This window comes from Salmo salar, chromosome ssa09 (genome assembly GCF_905237065.1).
Source record: "Salmo salar chromosome ssa09, Ssal_v3.1, whole genome shotgun sequence".
Lineage (NCBI taxonomy): Eukaryota > Metazoa > Chordata > Actinopteri > Salmoniformes > Salmonidae > Salmo > Salmo salar.
In genome coordinates this window covers 106,412,251-106,433,420 of record NC_059450.1, presented here as the reverse complement: position 1 = coordinate 106,433,420, position 21,170 = coordinate 106,412,251, and the positions used below count along the sequence as shown (strand labels likewise).

At 42.0% G+C, this 21,170-nt stretch overlaps 1 protein-coding gene across 5 annotated transcripts in view; it reads right to left on the bottom strand.

The window, feature by feature from the left end:
* The window catches only part of LOC100306788 (fibroblast growth factor 12), a 162,080-nt gene that overhangs the window by 81,558 nt on the left and 59,352 nt on the right, over window positions 1-21,170 (bottom strand). The window contains exon 1 of one of the 5 annotated variants that reach the window (XM_014213397.2): window positions 1,747-2,038. Coding sequence (XP_014068872.1) covers window positions 1,747-1,930 — 184 coding nt within the window. The 5' untranslated portion in view covers window positions 1,931-2,038. 5 annotated transcript variants of the gene reach the window in all.

Below are 21,170 nucleotides of genomic sequence, written 5' to 3'. Positions count from 1 at the left end.
GAGACTAACGTGAGGTGAAGAATAATTCATTAATTAGAAGATTAATTGATCAGATATTAAAATATCTGAAAGTAATTTTATTATATTATAACTTTGTAATCTGAATATTTTCCTTGGTGCCCCGACTTCCTAGTTAATTACAATTACATGATTAAGTTAGTTTAGTCATGTAATAATAATTACAGAGAATTTTTGATAAAAATAAGTCTTCAGTTTAATGATGCCAAAGACATGACACTATGAAGCCCCCTCTCTTCTCCTAACCTCTTTATTTTAGCCTGACACCATCCCCAGAGCACCTTGTCATGTAGAGACAACCAGTGTGTGCGTGTACATGGTGCTGGGACAGAATGGATGGAGCACATGTATACCATTAGAGTGCATTGAGCTTGGTTTGGCTGCCAACCTGGTTCTTTATCATTCTCCTGATTGTCACTCAAACCCCCCCCCCTGATCACCTCAGAGCTGAGAGGAGAGGACCCATGTGACTCGAAGAGAGGATGTCATGATTCGTTTTCTCACTGACCTGCTTCATCAAATCAGCAGTGGTAGGCCTACAGTTGGCTGCTGATACTGTGGTTGTGAGTGGCTCAGTTGATTGAGTGTGGTCCTTGCAAAGCCAGAGGTTGTGGGTTTGATTCCCGCTAGGGCTACCCAAACGCATGACTAAGTCCATTTGGATAAATTGCATATGTTGTTATATATAAGTACCTTAACACTGGAGTTAAAACCACAAGCTTACTAGGAAATTATGAGGAATCAATGGTTATTTTTGCTGGTACATCAAATAATTACCTGGTATAAAATGGTGCTAACTAATTAATATTATACCATAGCATTGTTGAATACTAGTTTTTGAAGGGCATTCTAGAATGGACATTAAAACCAGATAATGGGACAGTTGGAAAAGATATCGGGACAGCCTACTACACATGCAGATAGTACTTGCTACAAAGTTACAGAAAGCTAAACCAACAACCACATAAACCAAATTTGGATACATTGTAAATGCAGGCCCAATGAAGAAAAACATAGCTAGCTAGATAGTTAGCTAGCATTGATTTGTTTTGCAGAATTTCTTTTTTGGCCCATCTGATGACCTAACGTGGTGAATGATGAACATGAATTTCTCTGGTCCCTATGTTGCAGTCAACAAGTCACGCTACGCTGTCAAATCCTCCCACATGTTTCTAGTTTGACCAGCTGTTCTTTTTAATTCGGTTGTCATATTGGCAGGTTTGCTAGCAACAAACTATTTAGCTACCTTCTAGCCTAGTGTTTGATATGCAATGTGACCTCCTTGTAATGAACAGTGTTACGTGTCCTGACGAGAAACCTTTCTAGCTATGCCAGGCAAAATCGGGCATCATCAGCTCATTGTTATGGAAGTATCCAAATGAATGTCAATAGAAAATAGCTTAAACAAACGCAAATGCAGCTACTTTGCTTTTACTCTGGCTGCAGTGGTCGTGACTCTGTTAGCCGTAGCTAGTCAGCTAGCTATCAAGCAAGGAACAAGAACGTTGCCAGTGAGCATGGTAACGGAACATATAGAACGAACAACTGGGTCGCGTCCATAAATATCAAACTAATCGCAAGAACGACTGGGTCGCGGCTCTAGCAAAGAAATGATGAGAAAGTATGAATTCTCTTATAAAAATATAAAGGAAAACATGTTATTTCTACCAGTAAATTTGTGCTTTATTATTGTTTTCTTTGGCAACTGTGGTATAAGCGGGACATTACCTTGGAAAAATGAACTCCGCAGGACTCGGCTCCATCTCGTCCCACTGACGTCCATTATAATGTACAGAATGGAGGCATTTATCCCTGACATAATTACTATTGTGTAATAACCATTTTGCCATGTCATTTTGAAGTCAATTCCAGGAAATTTTTGTACTGTTAAAAAAAAAAGTGCTACCAACATGTCATAACTAGAAAATGGTTCAGAAATAAAACGCAATAAAACATTTCAATGAAAGTTTGCTTGACGAAATTCCAGGCAATGACCTCCAAAACCAATTGACCAAGCAGATCATCCAATCGATAAAGTGACATGTATAACCTATCCTCCCGCATGTCAGCACCCACCACCCAATCACAACTCTTTTTCAGTCTTAGACACCCATTCATTGGCCAATAAGGAGGTTCATCCGCCTGTTTCAAGCCACTAGTGAATCCTAACACAATATATACAGTAACTCTTCCCTCCTTTTATGGACTTACACATGGGTTTATTAAAGGGATGGTGTGACATTTTGTAAATTTGCCACTTTTTCTACTCATGAACTCATGGATACCATGTTAAAGGTCTCTGCCTGCAGTTTGAAGGAAGTTGAAGGTAGTATCTGGAGCCATTGCTAACTAGTGTTAGCACAATGACTGGAAGTCTACAGGAACAGCTAACATTCTATGTTTCTGCATGCTAGCTGTTCCTGTAGACTTTGTCACTGTGCTAACGCTAGTTAGCAATGGCTCCTTCAAACTGCGTTTTAGCATACATAAATTAGAACTTCATATCCACTGCTGATTCAGCAGTTCAGAGAACACAGTGTGTGTTGCATGGAATCCCTTCACAATCACCACTTTCCCTATCAACTGGGAAAACACAACACAGGGGCTGCAGCTGGGTGTCAATGGGCAGGCGGGTCAATCCACTTGCTGCCTGCCGTGAGTGTGGCCTGTTTCCTGTCCTCTAGGAGAGTTGGCATTAGGAAGTGTTCCAACTGTTCCAATCATACCCGCTTGTGTGCTCCAGGTGTGAAGTTTGAACAGAGCTGATCCTGTATGGCAAAGGACAGAGTTTGGATGTGTAACCCTACAGTGAGTTGGGTTTATATCAGTGGTATTAGTGATGTTTTTAATTGCCCCTCAGGGAGTTTCTAATTTCCATTCTGTGATCAATAAAATTGTATTGAAGTTAGTTTCCATACATAATTTGTAATTATATAATGAATAAAAACTGAATGAATTATTTATAAATGAATGATATGTTTATTCATTTGAGTTGTAAACAATAAGCAAGTAAACAATAAGCAGCTAAATTACATAATTCCTACCTGTGTCAGACATTATGTCCTTTTCTCAAGGGTTTTTACATGAAATGTTCTACTGTAAATTATCCACTGTCTCCTCTATTCCTGACCCTGATTTGGCTCTGCATCCTCCCTATTTATGCCTCTGCCAGATTAACTCTGAATTGTTTAAAAGGGGCGAGATTTAGATTTAACCCTTGGTTTTCTTCAGAGCTATCTGAGCTCATCAAGATGAGAAACCAGGCCTGGGCCAAAGCAAGGAAAACTGACTAATGGATTGGCAATCTTTCAGACAACTGAGAAACAGATGTACTATCTCAATTAAGCTAGCTAAATCAAGCTACTTTTTAAGCGCCATCTCTGACTCTTCAAAATAATGGAAAACGGTTAATGCACTGAAGCATACAAATTCCTCTTCTTCCATGCCAAAGCAAGTTCTGACTCTGGCATCATTACTGCGAAGAATGGGATAAGTATACTTTTAACCAGCATTTTATCTTGGCAGTGTTTTCTTATTTGAGAAAACCAGTGGTGTATTTGACCCTGGTCAGTCAATTGACCGCTATTCCCTCTCCCAGGCTCTAGCTGACTCGGCGGTTAAGCCATCTTCTAGTGATCTTTGTTTTAATTTCAACGTGATCAAGCATATACGCCACTGGGGCTTATATGCTTGATCCATTTTTGATTCAGCTCTCTACCCCCCTAATGATTGTGGAATCATTAACCTACATTTGTAACATGACGATTAGGTTTGGAAGGGGGCTCAGGTACTCCCCATTCACAAAGGTGGTGACCCTTGTGACCTAAATAACTATCACCCTATTTCAAAACTTTGATGCCTGGCAAAAATAATATAATCTCATCTAAGATCTTTCTTGATATATGAAATATATAGAAAAAAATGTATACCTAACAAAAATAAACGCAACATGCAACAATTTTACTGAGTTACAGTTCATATAAGGAAATCAGTAAATTTAAAGAAATTCATTAGACCCTAATCTATGGATTTCACATGACTGGGCAGGTGTGCAGCCATAGGTAGGCCTGGGAGGATATAGGCCCACCCACTGGGAGCCAGACCCAGCCAAACAGAATATGTTTTTCCCCACAAAAGGGCTTTATTACAGACAGAAATACTCCTCCGTTTCCTCAGCTGTCCGGGTGGCTGGTCTCAGACAATCCTGCAGGTGAAAAAGCCGGATGTGGAGTTCCTGGGCTGGCGTGTTTACACGTGGTCTGCGTGTGAGGCCAGTTGGATGTTCTGCCAAATTCTCTAAAACAACATTGGAGGCAGCTTATGGTAAAGAAATTAACATTCAATTATCTGGCAACAGCTCTGGTGGTCATTTCTGCAGTCAGCATGCCAATTGCACGCTCCCTCAAAACTTGAGACATCTGTGGCATTGTGTTGTGTGACAAAACTGCACATTTTAGAGTGTCCTTTTTATTGTCCCCAGCACCTGTGTAATGATCATGATGTTTAATCAGCTTCTTGATAAGGCACACCTGTCATGTGGATGGATTATCTTGGAAGAGGAGAAATGCTCACCAACAGGGATGTAACCAAATTTGTGCACAGAATTTGAGAGAAATAAGCTTTTTGTGCGTATGGAACATTTGTGATCTTTCTCATGTAGCATTAACCTTCTTTTTGTTTCAGTGTAAATGTTGTTCTCTAGAGCACATAAACATAGCGCTGATGATTTAAGCGTATGTACTTTGGATGGTGCCCTGCTTCCAAATATCTGGGCAACTGGATAGAAAAAGCTGATTCTTCCTCATGGCCAGACAGTATAGAGAGAGAGAGAGTGAGTTCTCATGAAGCATCAAAATATTGATTAGTTTGTTTAGAAGCTGAGAATAAAAATGGGCTCCTTCTATAAAAAAAATTACATTACAGCCTTATTCTAAAATTGATTAAATAAAAAATGTTCCTCATATCTACACACAATACCCCATAATTACAAAGCAGGTTTTTAGAAAATTTTGCAAATTTATTACAAATAAAAAAACTGAATACCTTATTTACATAAGTATTCAAACCCTTTCCTATGAGACTCGAAATTGAGTTCAGGTGCATCCTGTTTCCATTGATCATCCTTGAGATGTTTCTACAACTTGGAGTCCACCTGTGGTAAGTTCAATTGATTGGACATGATTTGGAAAGGCACACACCTGTCTATATAAGGACCCACAGTTCACAGTGCATGTCAGAGCAAAACCCAAGCCATGAGGTCGAAGCAAGTGACCGTAGAGCTCCGAGACAGGATTGTGTCAGGGCACAGATCTGGGGAAGGATACCAAACAATCTCTGCAGCATTGAAGGTCCCCAAGAACACAGTAACCTCCATCATTCTAAAATTGAAGAAGTTTGGAACCACCAAGACTCTTCCTAGAGCTGGCTGTCTGGCCAAACTGAGCAATCAGAGAAGGGCCTTGGTCAGGGAGTTGACCAAGAACCCGATGGTCACTCTGACAGAGTTCCAGAGTTCCTCTGTGGAGGAACAGTGCTTCAACAACAGTGCTTCCCTGTGGCTCAGTTGGTAGAGCATGGTGTGTGCAATGCCAGGGATGTGGGTTCGATTCCCACGGGGGGCCAGTACAAAAAAAAAAAATGCATGAAATGAAATGTATGCATTCACTACTGTAAGTCGCTCTGGATAAGAGCGTCTGCATAATGACTAAAATGTAACAAGTAAATGGTCTGAATAATTATGTAAATGTGATTTGTTTATTTTTAATAAATATTCAAACATTTCTAAAAAACAGTTTTTGCTTTGTCATTATGGGTTATTGTGTAGATTGAGGGGGGGGGGGGGGGACAATTTCATCCATTTCAGAATAAGGCTATAACGTAACAAAGTGTGGAAAAAGTCAGGCGGTCTGAATACTTTCTGAATGCATTGTACATGAAAGCAGCTGCCACTTGATTAAATCAGTTAGATGCAGTTCATCATAGCGCACTGCGCATTATTACAGGCGTCAGGTTGCATGCATCCAACTCGTTTGTGCCAGTGTGAGTAAATAGGACAATTTTCCTACAACTTCCTCTCTGTGTGCATCTGGCTGAGTCAACCTACAGCACACAGTAGAGGCAGGAGGAGATTATGATGATGGCCTTATCTCCCGTTCGATGAGGAGGGAGGCAATCAGTGCATTGTGTTTTTAAAGTGTTACTAAGTACACAAAATCCCTCTTGCTCGCCGGCCTGCAAGCTATCAGCATTAAACATTCAAGTTGACGTGAATGTAAGCCAGTGTCATGTTTTTCCTGTTCGCAGAGAACACTGAGAACACTCTGGCCCAGAGTCAACACCTCCCAGTCCCCTTAAATCTATTATAGTGGAGTTCTCTTTGCTTGAAAAACATCTGCAGAGCAAATAATATTTGAAATTATCTCAAATACTTTATCTGGGCTTGATTAAGCATTCCTGGCACAATAGAACCAAGGAGTGCAAATTCTGGCCATCTGGCACTCCAGGCAGGCTAAAGCAAACGCTAAAAGTATTTGAAATAGTATTTAAACCCAGATCTGTTGAACAGGTGTGCATATTAAAAGTAGGGATGCAACAGTACACAGTATGTTATTGAACCATTCGGTACACCCCCAATGGTTCAATACGCACACGTGAACCGCGGAATTCCGGTATGCCTGTAATTTTCCTATAATTTCCAAAACTTGCTTATTACGATGCAGACTACACGCACGTTGTACATTCAGATCCACAGAACCAGACGCGTAGCTTGTGGCCGTTAAGGGCTCCTGAGGGTTGACAAACTTTACTCCACAGCAATGTCTCAATGTAGTGACCTCAACCCCCTCCCCCTTAAACAACTAATGGACAATTTGCAATGACATCTCAGTAGAAAACCTCCCTAAAGGGGCCTCATGAAGAGAGGGGAAACTAAAAACAAATATTTTCAGCCCCAACTGACAATGGAAAGTGCTAGCGAGACCGAGAGAAGCACATTTGAATTGGCACCGATGTCTTTCAAATCCGCTGTGGGGGAACATTTTGGATTCAGCGTTCAATACAATGACGAGGGTAAGAAGAACAAACAAAGTACAGTCTGCGAGCATTGCTTTGCCACTGTCGGCTACTCGAGTGGAAACACTAACATGATGTGTCATTTACGTCGCCATCACCCAGCCGTATCCATTGCAGGTGGAGCTGGCGCAAGGAGAGTCCACTCGTTAGCGAAAACACAACAATCTCACTGCTGCCTTCCAACAACAATTTGTGACAAATTCAATAAAACAAAGAAATAACAAAAGCTTTGTGAGTATTCATAGCCAAAGATTTGCAGCCCTATTCGGTGGTTACTGACTGAGGATTTCGTCACCTGATGAAAAAAATGTAACCATGTTACAATATCCCCTCTCGCATACATTTTTGCTGCAAAGTAATTCCTAAACTCTATGAAACATCACAGATAGGGTGTCTGTGTCCATTTTTTTTTCAATTTCTATCTAGCTCTCTCCACTCGTTGGACTTCCAAAGCTACCTCACTGTGACGCTATGTACTGGATTGGGAGATGGAGAGCTACAGGTTGTCAAAGCACTTTTAATTTTAATGTTTTTCTCCCCTTGATTTCATACAGTAGAGACAAAAACCAGGCCTAGTCAGTCATGCTGCCATTTTTCTGAATGGAAAGTTTTAAAGATTTAATTTTTTTTAAAGAGTTCATTGTTTAAAGGGTGATGTTTACATTTTTTTCTTAAATATAAAGATACTAAAACTGTACCGTTACCATGGCCTGTACCATTGCATCTGTACCATTGCATCCCTAATATTAGGTGTATGTGGATAAATAGCCTTAGCAAATAGTTGTGTAGACACTCAGACACACAAATGCAAATAAATGAGCACATTATAATGAGGCTACTATACTATGAATCCTTGTGGAATAGAAACAAAATACTGTGTATGTTGATGGGTGAGTTATTCATGAGACATTGCCATCTAGTGTATGTTCATGAGAACTGTACTCCACTACAATGATCAGCAGCACTGTTTGATCATACCTGAAGGATGAATTACTTTGTCACCTTAAACCCTATACACAGTATTTTATCCTGTAGCTTACAAATATACATCTCTGAAAGATCGCCTTGCTCTTTCAGCCGGGCACCCACGCATATGCCACATGTCTCTGAGCTCCATTACACAACTAATAACTAATTTAGAGATTTGGCTTCTGTTTTTCAAGAGCGCACTGCACTCTCCCATCACTATCCTAAATGTAAGTAAATCACTGTACTCTTACTGCTTTCTTTATGCTTAAATAATGACCATCTCTAATATTACAATACAGTCAAGAACAAAATGTTATTGTATCGGAAATTCCCAACCCCCGAAAACCACACATACAAGAGGCTGGAAGCAGCACAGGGTCAGCTGCTGAGCAGCACCCCTAGATCCGGTTAGGTGCCTTGCTCAAGGGCACAATGGCAATAGCTGGTACATGAGATTTGCACCAGATTGCTCTCTGTCCGCCCTGGGATGTGAACCAGCAACCCTTTGGTTACTGGCCCCCTCTCTAACCGAGACTGCCACCACTGTTTAATGATTGAGAAATGTTACATAATGCATACCGCGTCACGCTCTTCTACCATGTCTGGGCTAGTCTCTCGTTTCAAGCCGTGTCTATAAGTCAGATAATGAGCTATATCTAGGCTCATCATCACGTCATGTGTTGAGGGTGAAGTTGCCCTTAACCCCAGATCTAGGACCGGGTGAGGGGCAACTTCTACCTACTTAATCTAGCCAGGTGGGGGTGCTCATGCCAACCATTATGATGTTGTGACAAGTGATTTCAGTAGATTCAGAGGCTTGATTGCAACCAACAGGCAGAACTTAACGTGATCCTGCAGGTTACCGCTGGATTTCTTAAAATGCTACTAATGGGAGATTACATGCATCTGTGGACTAAACTAAGCTTGATGGCATAAAACAGCAGATAAGGGGTTACAGAAACCGTTTAAGAACCAAACGGAAGCAAACAGAAAAAAACTGGACCTACTTGAATTTGTCCAATAGAAACAATTGTTTTCAGTTGAGTAAACAGTTTGTTGCAAAGCATTTTGCAACAGAATTAAAGGAATGATTATACCCAGTTGATAGTTGTTACCGCATCAGGTGATTATGACACCTGGTCTAGGATCTATACTCCCGCCACAATGAAATATCGACCTATACGGAGCATTAGAAACCAAGGATACTGAATGTAAAAAAAAAAAAAATGTATTTGAATATAATACCGCGTTCATGTGCTAGTTGGAACTAGGAAACTCAAATGTCTGACTTGATAACTGGTTGTAGTTATAAATGTGCTGCGTTCAACCAGTTAGCAAGTCGGAAATGTCAGTTTCCTAGTTCCAACTAGAACATGAACGTGGCATAAGCGTATAGAAGTAGTAAGCCTATATTTCCTTCAAATTCTTCACCTTAAAATGGCAAAATATATAACATATGCCATTCAAGACAACTTAAGACTACATTTTCATTTGATAAAACAATATAGATTATATAACTCAATCACGATTTACTTGATTTAGTTACACATTTCAAATATTTGCATTTTTGTATTTATTAGGGATCCCCATTAGCAGCTACTCTTCCTGGGGACCAAACACATTAAGGCACTTACATTACATATAAAACAAAAGATAAAACAGTACATCACAAAACATTATTACACCACTACATATCTACAATACAAAATATAATACCACCATACAAAAATATTACAATGTACATGTGTGTAGAGTGCGTGTGCTAGCGCTTGTGTGTGTATGCATGTCTGTACCTTTGTGTGTCTTTTCACATCCCTGCTGTTCCATAAGCTGTGTTTTTTTAAATGTGATTATACTGCTTGCATCAGTTACCTGATGTGGAATAGAGTTCCATGTAGTAATGGCTCTATGTAGTACTGTGCGCCTCCCATAGTCTGTTCAGGACTTGGGGATTGTGAAGAGACCTCTGGTGGCATGTTCTGTGGGGTATGAATGGGTGTTCGAGCTGTGTGCTAGTAGTTCAAACGAACAGCTCGGTACATTCAGCTTGTCAACACTAGTGATGAAGTCAAGCTCTCTTCCACTTTGACCCATGAGAGATTGACATGCATATCATTGTTAGCTCCCTGTGTACCTTTAAGGGCCAGCCGTTCTTCCATGTTCTGAGCCAATTGTAATTTTCCCAAGTCCCACTTTATGGCGCCTGACCACACTACTGAACAGTAGTCCAGGTGCGACAAAACTAGGGCCTGTAGGACTTGCCTTATTGATAGTGTTGTTAAGAAGGCAGATGAGCGCTTTATTATGAATGGATTTCTCCCCATCTTAGCTAATGTTGTATCAACATGTTCATGACAGTTTAAAATCCAGGGTTACTCCAAGCAGTTTGTAACCTCAACTTGCTCAATTTCCACATTATTCATTACAATATTTAGTCGAGGTTTAGGGTTTAGTGAATGATTTGTCCTAAATACAATGCTTTTAGTTTTGGAAATATTTAGGACTAACTTATTCTTTGCCACCCATTCTGAAACTAACTGCAGCTCTTTGTTTGGTGTTGCAGTCATTTCAGTCAACCTACCAGGGTAGTTACAAACAGCACAGGAATTAAATCATCAACATGTATTGATCACATCTTTACTAATGCTGCAGAATTTAGCTTGACAGCAGTATCCAGATCCATCGGATGTAGTCATCACAATATAGTAGCCATACCTAGGAAAACCAAAGTTCCAAAGGCTGGGCCTAATATAGTGTATAAGAGGTCATGCAATACGTTTTGTATAATTCCTATGTTGTTGATGTAAAGAATATTTGTTGGTCTGTGGTGTGTAATAAGAAGCAACCAGACGCTGCACATGACACATTTATTAAATTGCTTATCCCAGTTACTAATAACAATGCATCCATTAAGAAAATGACTAAAAACTGTTAAATTCATGTCGATTGATGAGGAATTGTATGGTTGTATGGTTGAGAGGGATGAGAAAAAAATAAATGGCAAATAAGTCTGGCTGCACAACCAATTGGCAAACGTACTGCAAACTGAGAAATCATGTGACTAAACTGAATGAAAAGAAGAAACTACACTATGAAACAAAGACAAATTACAAAGAATGATAGTAAAGCTTTAGAGCACCTTAAATGAAATTTTGGGCAAAAAGGCAAACTCCGCTTCATCATTCATTAAATTAGATGGCTCATTCATCACAAAACCCACTGATATTGGCAACTACTGGGGCAGCAGGTAGCCTGGCACATAGGAGCATTGGGCCAGTAACCGAAAGTTTACTTGATCGAATCCCTGAGCTGACAAGGTAAAAATCTGTAGTTCTGCCCCTGAGCATCCACTGTTACCTGGACGTGGATGTCGAATAAGGGTGCCCCACCACACCACTCTGATTCAGAGGGGTTGGGTTAAATGCGGAAGACACATTTCAGTTGAATGCATTCAGTTATACAACTAACTAGGTATCCCCCTTTCCCTACTTAAAATATTTTTTCATTGGCACGATTAGCAAACTTAGGCATGACATGCCAATAACAAACACTGACACTAAACATCCAAGTATATCTGACCAAATTATGAAAGACAAGTATTGTAATTTTGAATTCCGTAAAGTGAGTGTGGAAGAGGTGAAAAAATTATTGTTGTCTATGAACAATGACAATCCACTGGGGTCTGACAACTTGGATGGAAAATTACTGGAGGATAATAGCGTACGATATTGACACTCCTTTTTGCCATATATTAAATCTAAGCCTACTACAAAGTGTGTGCCCTCAGGCCTGGAGGGAATCAACAGTCATTCTGCTACCCAAGAATAGTAAAGCCCCCTTTACTGACTCAAATAGCCGACCAATCAGCCTCTTACCAACCCTTAGTAAACTTCTGGAAAAAATTGTGTTTGACCAGATACAATGCTATGTTACAGTAAACAAATCGACAGACACTTAGCACGCTGTAGCGTTTTCCGTGCCGGGTTCTTTGTAAGGCGGGTTTTACACATACAGCCACACAACACCAGTCCAAGTAAAGGGTTAAACCTGTTTATTATTATCAGGCTTTGGCAGCATTCTTGTTATACAAACCTAAAACAAACGAAGTAAACACTTTGCCAACAGTGGAAGGTCCTCCAAGCTTTGTCTTTGGGGGATCAATCCTTGTTGAAATCGTACTTAACTCGACTCTGGGATTCTCATGGAAAAGTGAGTACATTAGCAGGATTTATAGGTATACCATCTATTACCTTGACATTCTGTCTTGCATTCTGTAGTGTGGGGTCGTCCAGCTGAGTAGTACCAAACTTTCCCCTATACTGTGTTAACATTTGCAGGCCCCTCGCCCTGCTCTTCTGGTTCCTCCTCTTCCACCATTTCTGGACCATTTATCCCCACTGGGTTTCCTGTCTCTTCGTCGATTTCTTCCCCTTCTTCCTCCAGGAGAATGCGAGTGTCTGCTATGGGAGTCAGGCAGGTAATGACCAATTTGTTAATTTTCTTTTCATAGGACAGGGAGTTCTTTGGTATCGGTTTCTTTTTATTTTCACTGGAAAATGGAAAATGGTACATGGCATTCCCCAATATAGGCACAGCCATCTCCTTTGTCCTGTAGTCCTTTCCACAATTCTTGAAAATATGGATAGTCGTGACCCAGTAGCACGGGATATGGTAGATTTTCAAATCAACCCTAGGTTACATCTGAACTGCCCTCTGGTGGTGTTAATCTCTCCATCTGCAGTTGGATACCTTTTGGTGTCCCTGTATACACAGGTGATGTCCATGGTTGGAGTGGCAGTCCTCTGCGGCTGGGTTAGTAGTGCTTGCATGACGAGGGAGACCATGCTCCCGGAGTTTAGAAGATCATCTACTTCTTTCCCTTGGACCTGTAACCGATTGAGGGGTGGCGGTGGGCTTGGACATGGCCAGAAATAACATGGCAGTGGTGTAGATTGGAAATGTCAACCTGCATGGGTTCCTCCCTCTTGGGACAGTTCCATGCGATGTGTCCTATTTCACCACAGCGGTAGCACTCCCAGGTGTCGATATCAACCCCTCTATTCCTCATCTTTGCTTCAGGTTGGAAAGCAAGGTCCTGACGCCCACGTTCCCCATCCGCCCTTTGGATTCTTTCTTTCCAAACCTGCGGTGTCTGCAGTTCGGATGTATTTCTTCCTCCTTTGAAGACTCCCTTTTCATGGGTGGTTCTGTCCAGACGGCTGGATGTGAGCAGTTTGTCACTTGCTCGACATCTCTCAACAAAATCCACCACTCCGTCCGCTGTGGTGGGACTGCCCTGGCTGACAACCTTCGTTAGCTCATAAGGTAAGTCCCGGATGTAGTGGTCAATCACTATTCTTTCCACGATGGCCCCAGTATTGAGGGTAGTGGTCTCCAGCCATTTTTTTACTAGGTGGACCAGGTCAAAGGTCTGTGACCTGGGTGCCTTCTCGGGCTGATATGTCCAAGTATGGAACCGCTGTGCCCTCAGAGACAGTGACTCCCAACCGTGCTAATATTTCCTTCTTCAGTGTGTCCTAGTCATTGGCTTCTGTTGCTTCCAGATCAGACCGCGCCTGTTGAGCTTCCCCACAAAAGAAATGGAGCCAATATTCCTGCCCACTTTATCTGTGGCCATGCCTCTCATTCTGCCCTGTGCTCAAATGCCTTTAGGAAAGCTTCAACGTCATCATTCTGCGTCATTTTCTGCAGATACCGAGTGGCCACGACAGTCTGTTGCGCAATTTTCACCGCAGTGATTTCAGCAGTTAACTTTTGCATGTCCATATTCATCTGCAGTTGACACATCCTTTGTTCCTCCAATAACAAGCGATTGGTTTCCCTTTGCTGCCGATTGGCTTCTTGTTGCATGTTATTGGAAGTGAAATTGCCATTCCCCCAGTACACTCTCTCTCTCCCCCCCTCCCTTTCGGTTTGTGTGTGATTGGAGACAGGTGTTCTGGAGTCAGAGCAGGTCCCTATCAGCTGCAACTCATTCCATTATCAAGACCTCTACAAATACTCAGTTCTGCCACTTCCACTTTGCCAGATCGTAATCTCTGCTCAGTCAGTTTATGCTTCTAGCCATTATTATTATTCAAGATCCTGTTACCCTGCTGTACCTGTTTCCCTGCTTGATGCTGTTTATCATCTCACTGCAGTTTTGCCGCCCTGACTCTGTCTCCTGTCTCCTGTTCCACATCTCAACACCCTGCTACCCTGTTCTGGACTCACCACACCACTACTCCCTTGGATTCCCCATCGGACCTGTTTACCCTGTCCCAACCCAGAACACTCCAACCTCAGCCACCACATCTGGTTTCCTACAACTCATCCAAGGTTTCCCAGATCTGCACTCCATATCTCCCTGTGGTACAATAAATACCTTGGTTCATTCATCCGTTTCCTCGTTTAACTTGTTGGGGCTAGGGGGCAGTATTTGCACGGCCGGATAAAAAACGTACCCGATTTAAACTGGTTACTACTCTTGCCCAGAAACGGGAATATGCATATAATTAGTAGATTTGGATATAAAACACTCTAAAGTTTCTAAAACTGTTTGAATGGTGTCTGTGAGTATAACAGAACTCATATGGCAGGCCAAAACCTGAGAAGATTCCATACAGGAAGTGCCCTGTCTGACAATTTGTTCTCCTTCCATCTCTATCAAAAATACAGCATCTCTGCTGTAACGTGACATTTTCTAAGGCTTCCATTGGCTCTCAGAAGGCGCCAGAATGTGGAATGACGTCTCTCCAGTCTCTGGGCAAAAAACAGCAGGAGATTTTGTGAGTGGTCAAGCTGAGAACAGTGACACTGGAGATGCGCGTTCATGTGAATTCTCAATTTTTTCTTTCAGCCTTTGAATGAATACAACGTTGCCCGGTTGGAATATTATCACTATTTTACGAGAAAAATAGAATAAACATTTATTTTAAACAGCGTTTGACATGCTTCGATGTACGGTAATGGAATATTTTGAATTTTTTTGTCACGAAATGCGCTCGCGCGTCACCCTTCGGATACTGACCTGAACGGACGAACAAAATGGATGTATTTGAATATAACTATGGATTACTTGGAACCAAAACAACATTTGTTGTTGAAGTAGAAGTCCTGGGAGTGCATTCTGACGAAGAACAGCAAAGGTAATCCAACTTTTCTTATAGTAAATCTGAGTTTGGTGAGGGCCAAACTTGGTGGGTGTCAAATTAGCAAGCTGTGATGGCCGGGCTATGTACTCAGAATATTGCAAAATGTGCTTTCGCCGAAAAGCTATTTTAAAATCTGACACCGCGATTGCATAATCGCAACGTCCCACCTTGCCCAGGGGAGGTTAAGTCAGCTCTTGGGTTCCCCTGTGCCGCTCCGCATAACAGTATGATCTGGCCAAGATATGAACCCAGCAGACTTGGATACTCTCCACCAAATGCTCATTAGTCAAGGCGCACTGCTCAATCAACATGACCAAGCTCTTAAATGAATCACTAACATTTGATCTTCATCAGATGGCACTCACAGGACTTCATGTTACACCATAAATGTTTGTTTTGTTTGATAATGCCCCTCTTTACTGCCAAAAATCTCAGTTGAAATTGGCGGGTTATGTTCAGTAATTATTGTCTCAAACAAACATCCGGTGAATTTTCAGAGAGCCACATCAAATTACAGAAATACTCATCATAAACATTGATGAAAGATACAAGTGTTATACATAGGATTAATGATAAACATCTTGTTAATCCAGCCGCTGTGTCAGATTTCAAAAAGGCTTTACGGCGAAAGCACACCATGCAATTATGTTAGGTCAGCGCCTAGCCACAGAACCATACAGCCATTTTCCAACCAAGGAGAGGTGTCACAAAAGTCAGAAATAGCATTAAAATTAATCACTTATCTTTGATGATCTTCATCTGGTGGCACTCCCAGGACTCCATGTTACACAATGTTCATTTTGTTCAATAATGTCCCTCTTTATGTAAAAAACCTCAGTTTTGTTGGCGCGTTTAGTTCAGTAATCCAAAGGCACAAAGCGCGCTCTCAACATCCAGACAAAAAGTAAAAAAAGTACAATAAAAGTTTGTAGAAACATGTCAAACGATGTTTAACCTGTTATGGCTAGGGGGCAGTATTTTCACGGCTGGATAAAAAATGTACCCGATTTAATCTGGTTACTACTCCTGCCCAGTAACTAGAATATGTATATAAATATTGGCTTTGGATAGAAAACACCCTAAAGTTTCTAAAACTGTTTGAATGGTGTCTGTGTATAACAGAACTCATATGGCAGGCAAAAACCTGAGAAGATTTCATGCAGGAAGTGGCCTGTCTGACAAGGTGTCGTTCTTCTTGTCTCTGTTTATTGAAGAGTGAGGAACTTAGCTGTCCCGTGACACTTCCTACGGCTGCCGTAGGCTCTCAGAAGGCGGCAAAACGCTGAATCGTGGCTTTGCAGGCTCTGGCTGAAAAAAAAGTAGCGCGTTTGGGTAGTGGCTGGTTACAGTACTGTGAGACTCAGGCTCGTGCCCGCGTCGACCGAAAGCTTTGTTTTCTTTCCTCTGTTTAGCTAAATGGACATTCCCGGTCGGAATATTATCGCTTTTTTACGAGAAAAATGGCATAAAAATGGATTTTAAACAGCGGTTGACATGCTTCGAAGTACGGTAATGGAATATTTAGATTTTTTTGTCACGAATTGCGCCATGCGTGCGACCCTGATTTACCATTTCGGATAGTGTCTGGGACGCACGAACAAAATGCCGCTATTCGGATATAACGATGGATTATTTTGGACCAAACCAACATTTGTTATTGAAGTAGCAGTCCTGGGAGTGCATTCTGACGAAGACAACAAAAGGTAATCAAACTTTTATAATACTAAATCTGATATTGGTGAGTGCTAAACTTGCTGGGTGTCTAAATAGCTAGCCCGTGATGGCTGGGCTATGTACTTAGAATATTGCAAAATGTGCTTTCACCAAAAAGCTATTTTAAAATCGGACATATCGAGTGCATAGAGGAGTGCTGTGTCTATAATTCTTAAAATAATTGTTATGTTTTTTGTGAACGTTTATCGTGAGCAATTTAGTAAATTGTTAGTAAATTCCCCGGAAGTTTGCACTCCGTATGCTAGTTCTGAACGTCACATGCTAATGTAAAAAGCTGTTTTTGATATAAATATGAACTTGATTGAACAAAACATGCATGTATTGTATAACATAATGTCCTAGGGTTGTCATCTGATGAAGATCATCAAAGGTTAGTGCTGCATTTAGCTGTCTTCTGGGTTTTTGTGACATTAAATGCTAGCTTGAAAAATGGGTGTCTGATTATTTCTGGCTGGGTACTCTGCTGACATAATCTAATGTTTTGCTTTCGTTGTAAAGCCTTTTTGAAATCGGACAGTGTGGTTAGATAAAGGAGAGTCTTGTCTTTAAAATGGTGTAAAATAGTTATATGTTTGAGAAATTGAAGTAATAGCATTTTTAAGGTATTTGAATATCGCGCCATGGGATTAGACTGGCTGTTGCGTAGGTGGGACGATTTAGTGCCACCTACCCTAGAGAGGCTAAACGACTCCTGTCCCTCCATCAAGGCTCCCAGAGTGTTGCTCAAATGGCACGTGAGCTCCGCACCCTTGCCGCAGAGAGTGGCTGGGATGAGGACTCTTCAGGGAGCATTCCGTAACTCACACACTGAGACCCTAAAGGACAAGTTGGTGTCCAGGGAGGAGCCTGAAGATATTGATGAACTCATTTCTCTCACTATCCACATTGACAACCGTCTCCGGGAGCGGCGGAGGGAGAGGGTAGTTAAGGTTGCAAATTCCTTAACAGCTGCTTCAGTGCCTTGTTATTCCCCTCCGACTGTATCCCAACCCCAGGCATGTTCTGAACCCATGCAGTTCGGCCAGACCCGTCTATCTCCAGAGGAGAGGCAGTAGCATGTTGATTCTAGGAGCTGTCTATACTGTGGCCGGGTTGGTCACCTGGTTTCCACTTGTTCCCTGTGTCCAGTAAGAAGAGGCTCGGGCGATGTGGGGAAAATACTATTGGGTCAAATCGCCTGCCCATCTTCCCCCAGACTCCTGTTTGAGGCCAACCTTGTGTGGCAGAGTCAGGCTTTTCCTCTAGCTGCTCTTATAGATTCAGGTGCTGACGAGAGCTTTCACATCTGCTCCTGCCACACCCCCTAGTGGTCATCCATTGTCTGCTTGACCTACAGCCATTCCCCCAGTACACGCTCTCTCCCTCCCTTTCTGTTTGGGTGTGGTTGGAGACAGGTGTGCTGGAGTCAGAGCAGATCCCCATCAGCTGCAACTCATTCTAAGTCCGCTCTCGGGTTCCCCTGTGCCGCTCCGTGTAACACAACGCTTATAGGGAAGGACATTCAACAAGCACAGCACTTACAGAAATGACTGATGGTTGAGATATTTGATTTAAACTAGGCAAGTCAGTTAAGAACAAACATTAATTTCACATTTCCACAAACTGTTTCCTTTCAAATGGTATCAAGAATATTCAGGTCCTGAGCTATAGGCAGTTCGATTTGGGTGTGTCATTCTGTGGTACTGGGTTGATCACAGCAAGACTGGTTAATGTATTGAACGAGGAACTAGAGTGCCTTGCGAGGGCATCTGGCTTAGTGGTTCAAATTATAACGTGTAATGTTTTGATGGATGAGGTAAACAGGTATGCGCTGGGTTACTGTTGTTCGAGGCTATTGTGAGTGTTTTGTTTTGGGACCACTAATTAGGCAATACTTTGATAATGGTATTAGAGGTCGACCGATTATGATTTTTCACCGCCGATTCCGATTATTGGAGGGCCAAAAAGCCGATACCGATTAAAATCAGCCGATTTTTATTTGCTTAGCTTTTTATATATATATATATATACTGCTCAAAAAATAAAGGGAACACTGAAACAACACAATGTAACTCCAAGTCAATCACACTTCTGTGAAATCAAACTGTCCACTTAGGAAGCAACACTGATTGACAATAAATTTCACATGCTGTTGTGCAAATGGAATAGACAACAGGTGGAAATTATAGGCAATTAGCAAGACACCCCAATAAAGGAGTGGTTCTGCAGGTGGTGACCACAGACCACTTCTCAGTTCCTATGCGTCCTGGCTGAGGTTTTGGTCACTTTTGAATGCTGGCGGTGCTTTCACTCTAGTGGTAGCATGAGACGGAGTCTACAACCCACACAAGTGGCTCATGTAGTGCAGCTCATCCAGGATGGCACATCAATGCGAGCTGTGGCAAGAAGGTTTGCTGTGTCTGTCAATGTAGTGTCCAGAGCATGGAGGCGCTACCAGGAGACAGGCCAGTACATCAGGAGACGTGGAGGAGGCCGTAGGAGGGCAACAACCCAGCAGCAGGACCGCTACCTCCGCCTTTGTGCAAGGAGGAGCAGGAGAAGCACTGCCAGAGCCCTGCAAAATGACCTCCAGCAGGCCACAAATGTGCATGTGTCTGCTCAAACGGTCAGAAACAGACTCCATGAGGGTGGTATGAGGGCCCGACGTCCACAGGTGGGGGTTGTGCTTACAGCCCAACACCGTGCAGGACGTTTGGCATTTGCCAGAGAACACCAAGATTGGCAAATTCGCCACTGGTGCCCTGTGCTCTTCACAGATGAAAGCAGGTTCACACTGAGCACGTGACAGACGTGACAGAGTCTGGAGACGCCGTGGAGAACGTTCTGCTGCCTGCAACATCCTCCAGCATGACCGGTTTGGCGGTGGGTCAGTCATGGTGTGGGGTGGCATTTCTTTGGGGGGCCGCACAGCCCTCCATGTGCTCGCCAGAGGTAGCCTGACTGCCATTAGGTACCGAAATGAGATCCTCAGACCCCTTGTGAGACCATATGCTGGTGCGGTTGGCCCTGGGTTCCTCCTAATGCAAGACAATGCTAGACCTCATGTGGCTGGAGTGTGTCAGCAGTTCCTGCAAGAGGAAGGCATTGATGCTATGGACTGGCCTGCCCGTTCCCCAGACCTGAATCCAATTGAGCACATCTGGGACATCATGTCTCGCTCCATCCACCAACGCCACGTTGCACCACAGACTGTCCAGGAGTTGGCGGATGCTTTAGTCCAGGTCTGGGAGGAGATCCCTCAGAAGACCATCCGCCACCTTATCAGGAGCATGCCCAGGTGTTGTAGGGAGGTCATACAGGCACATGGAGGCCACACACACTACTGAGCCTTTTGACTTGTTTTAAGGACATTACATCAAAGTTGGATCAGCCTGTAGTGTGGTTTTCCACTTTAATTTTGAGTGAGACTCCAAATCCAGACCTCCATGGGTTGGTAAATTGGATTTCCATTGATTATTTTTGTGTGATTTTGTTGTCAGCACATTCAGCTATGTAAAGAAAAAAGTACTTAATAATATTATTTATTTCATTCAGATCTAGGATGTGTTCTTTAAGTGTTCCCTTTATTTTTTTAGCAGATATATATATATATATATATATATATATATATATATATATATATATATATATATAAAGCTAACGTTTAAGTTCCTTGCTCAGAACATGAGAACATATGAAAGCTAATTTTTCAATATTCCCAGTTCTTCAATATTCCCAGTTAAGAAGTTTTCGGTTATAGCTATTATAGGAATTATGATGCGTTGACTATTTCTCTCTATACCATTTGTATTTTATATACCTTTGACTATTGGATGTTCTTATAGGTACTTTAGTATTGGCAGCCTAATCTCGGGAGTTGATAGGCTTGAAGTCATAAACAGCGCTGTGCCTCAAGCTTTGCTAAGAGCTGTTGGAAAACGCAGTAAAGTGCTGTTTGAATTAATGCTTATTAATGCTGCCTACCACCGCTCAGTCAGACTGCTCTATCAAATCATAAACTTAATTATAATAAACACAGAAAAACGAGCCTTTGGTCATTAATATTGTAAAATCCGGAAACTATCATTTAGAAAACAAAACGTTTATTCTTTCAGTGAAACACGGAACCGTTCTGTATTTTATCGAATGGGTGGCAATCCTAAGTCTAAATATTGCTGTTACATTGCACAACCTTCAATGTCATAATCATGTAAAATGATGGCAAATAAGTTCACAGTTCGCAAC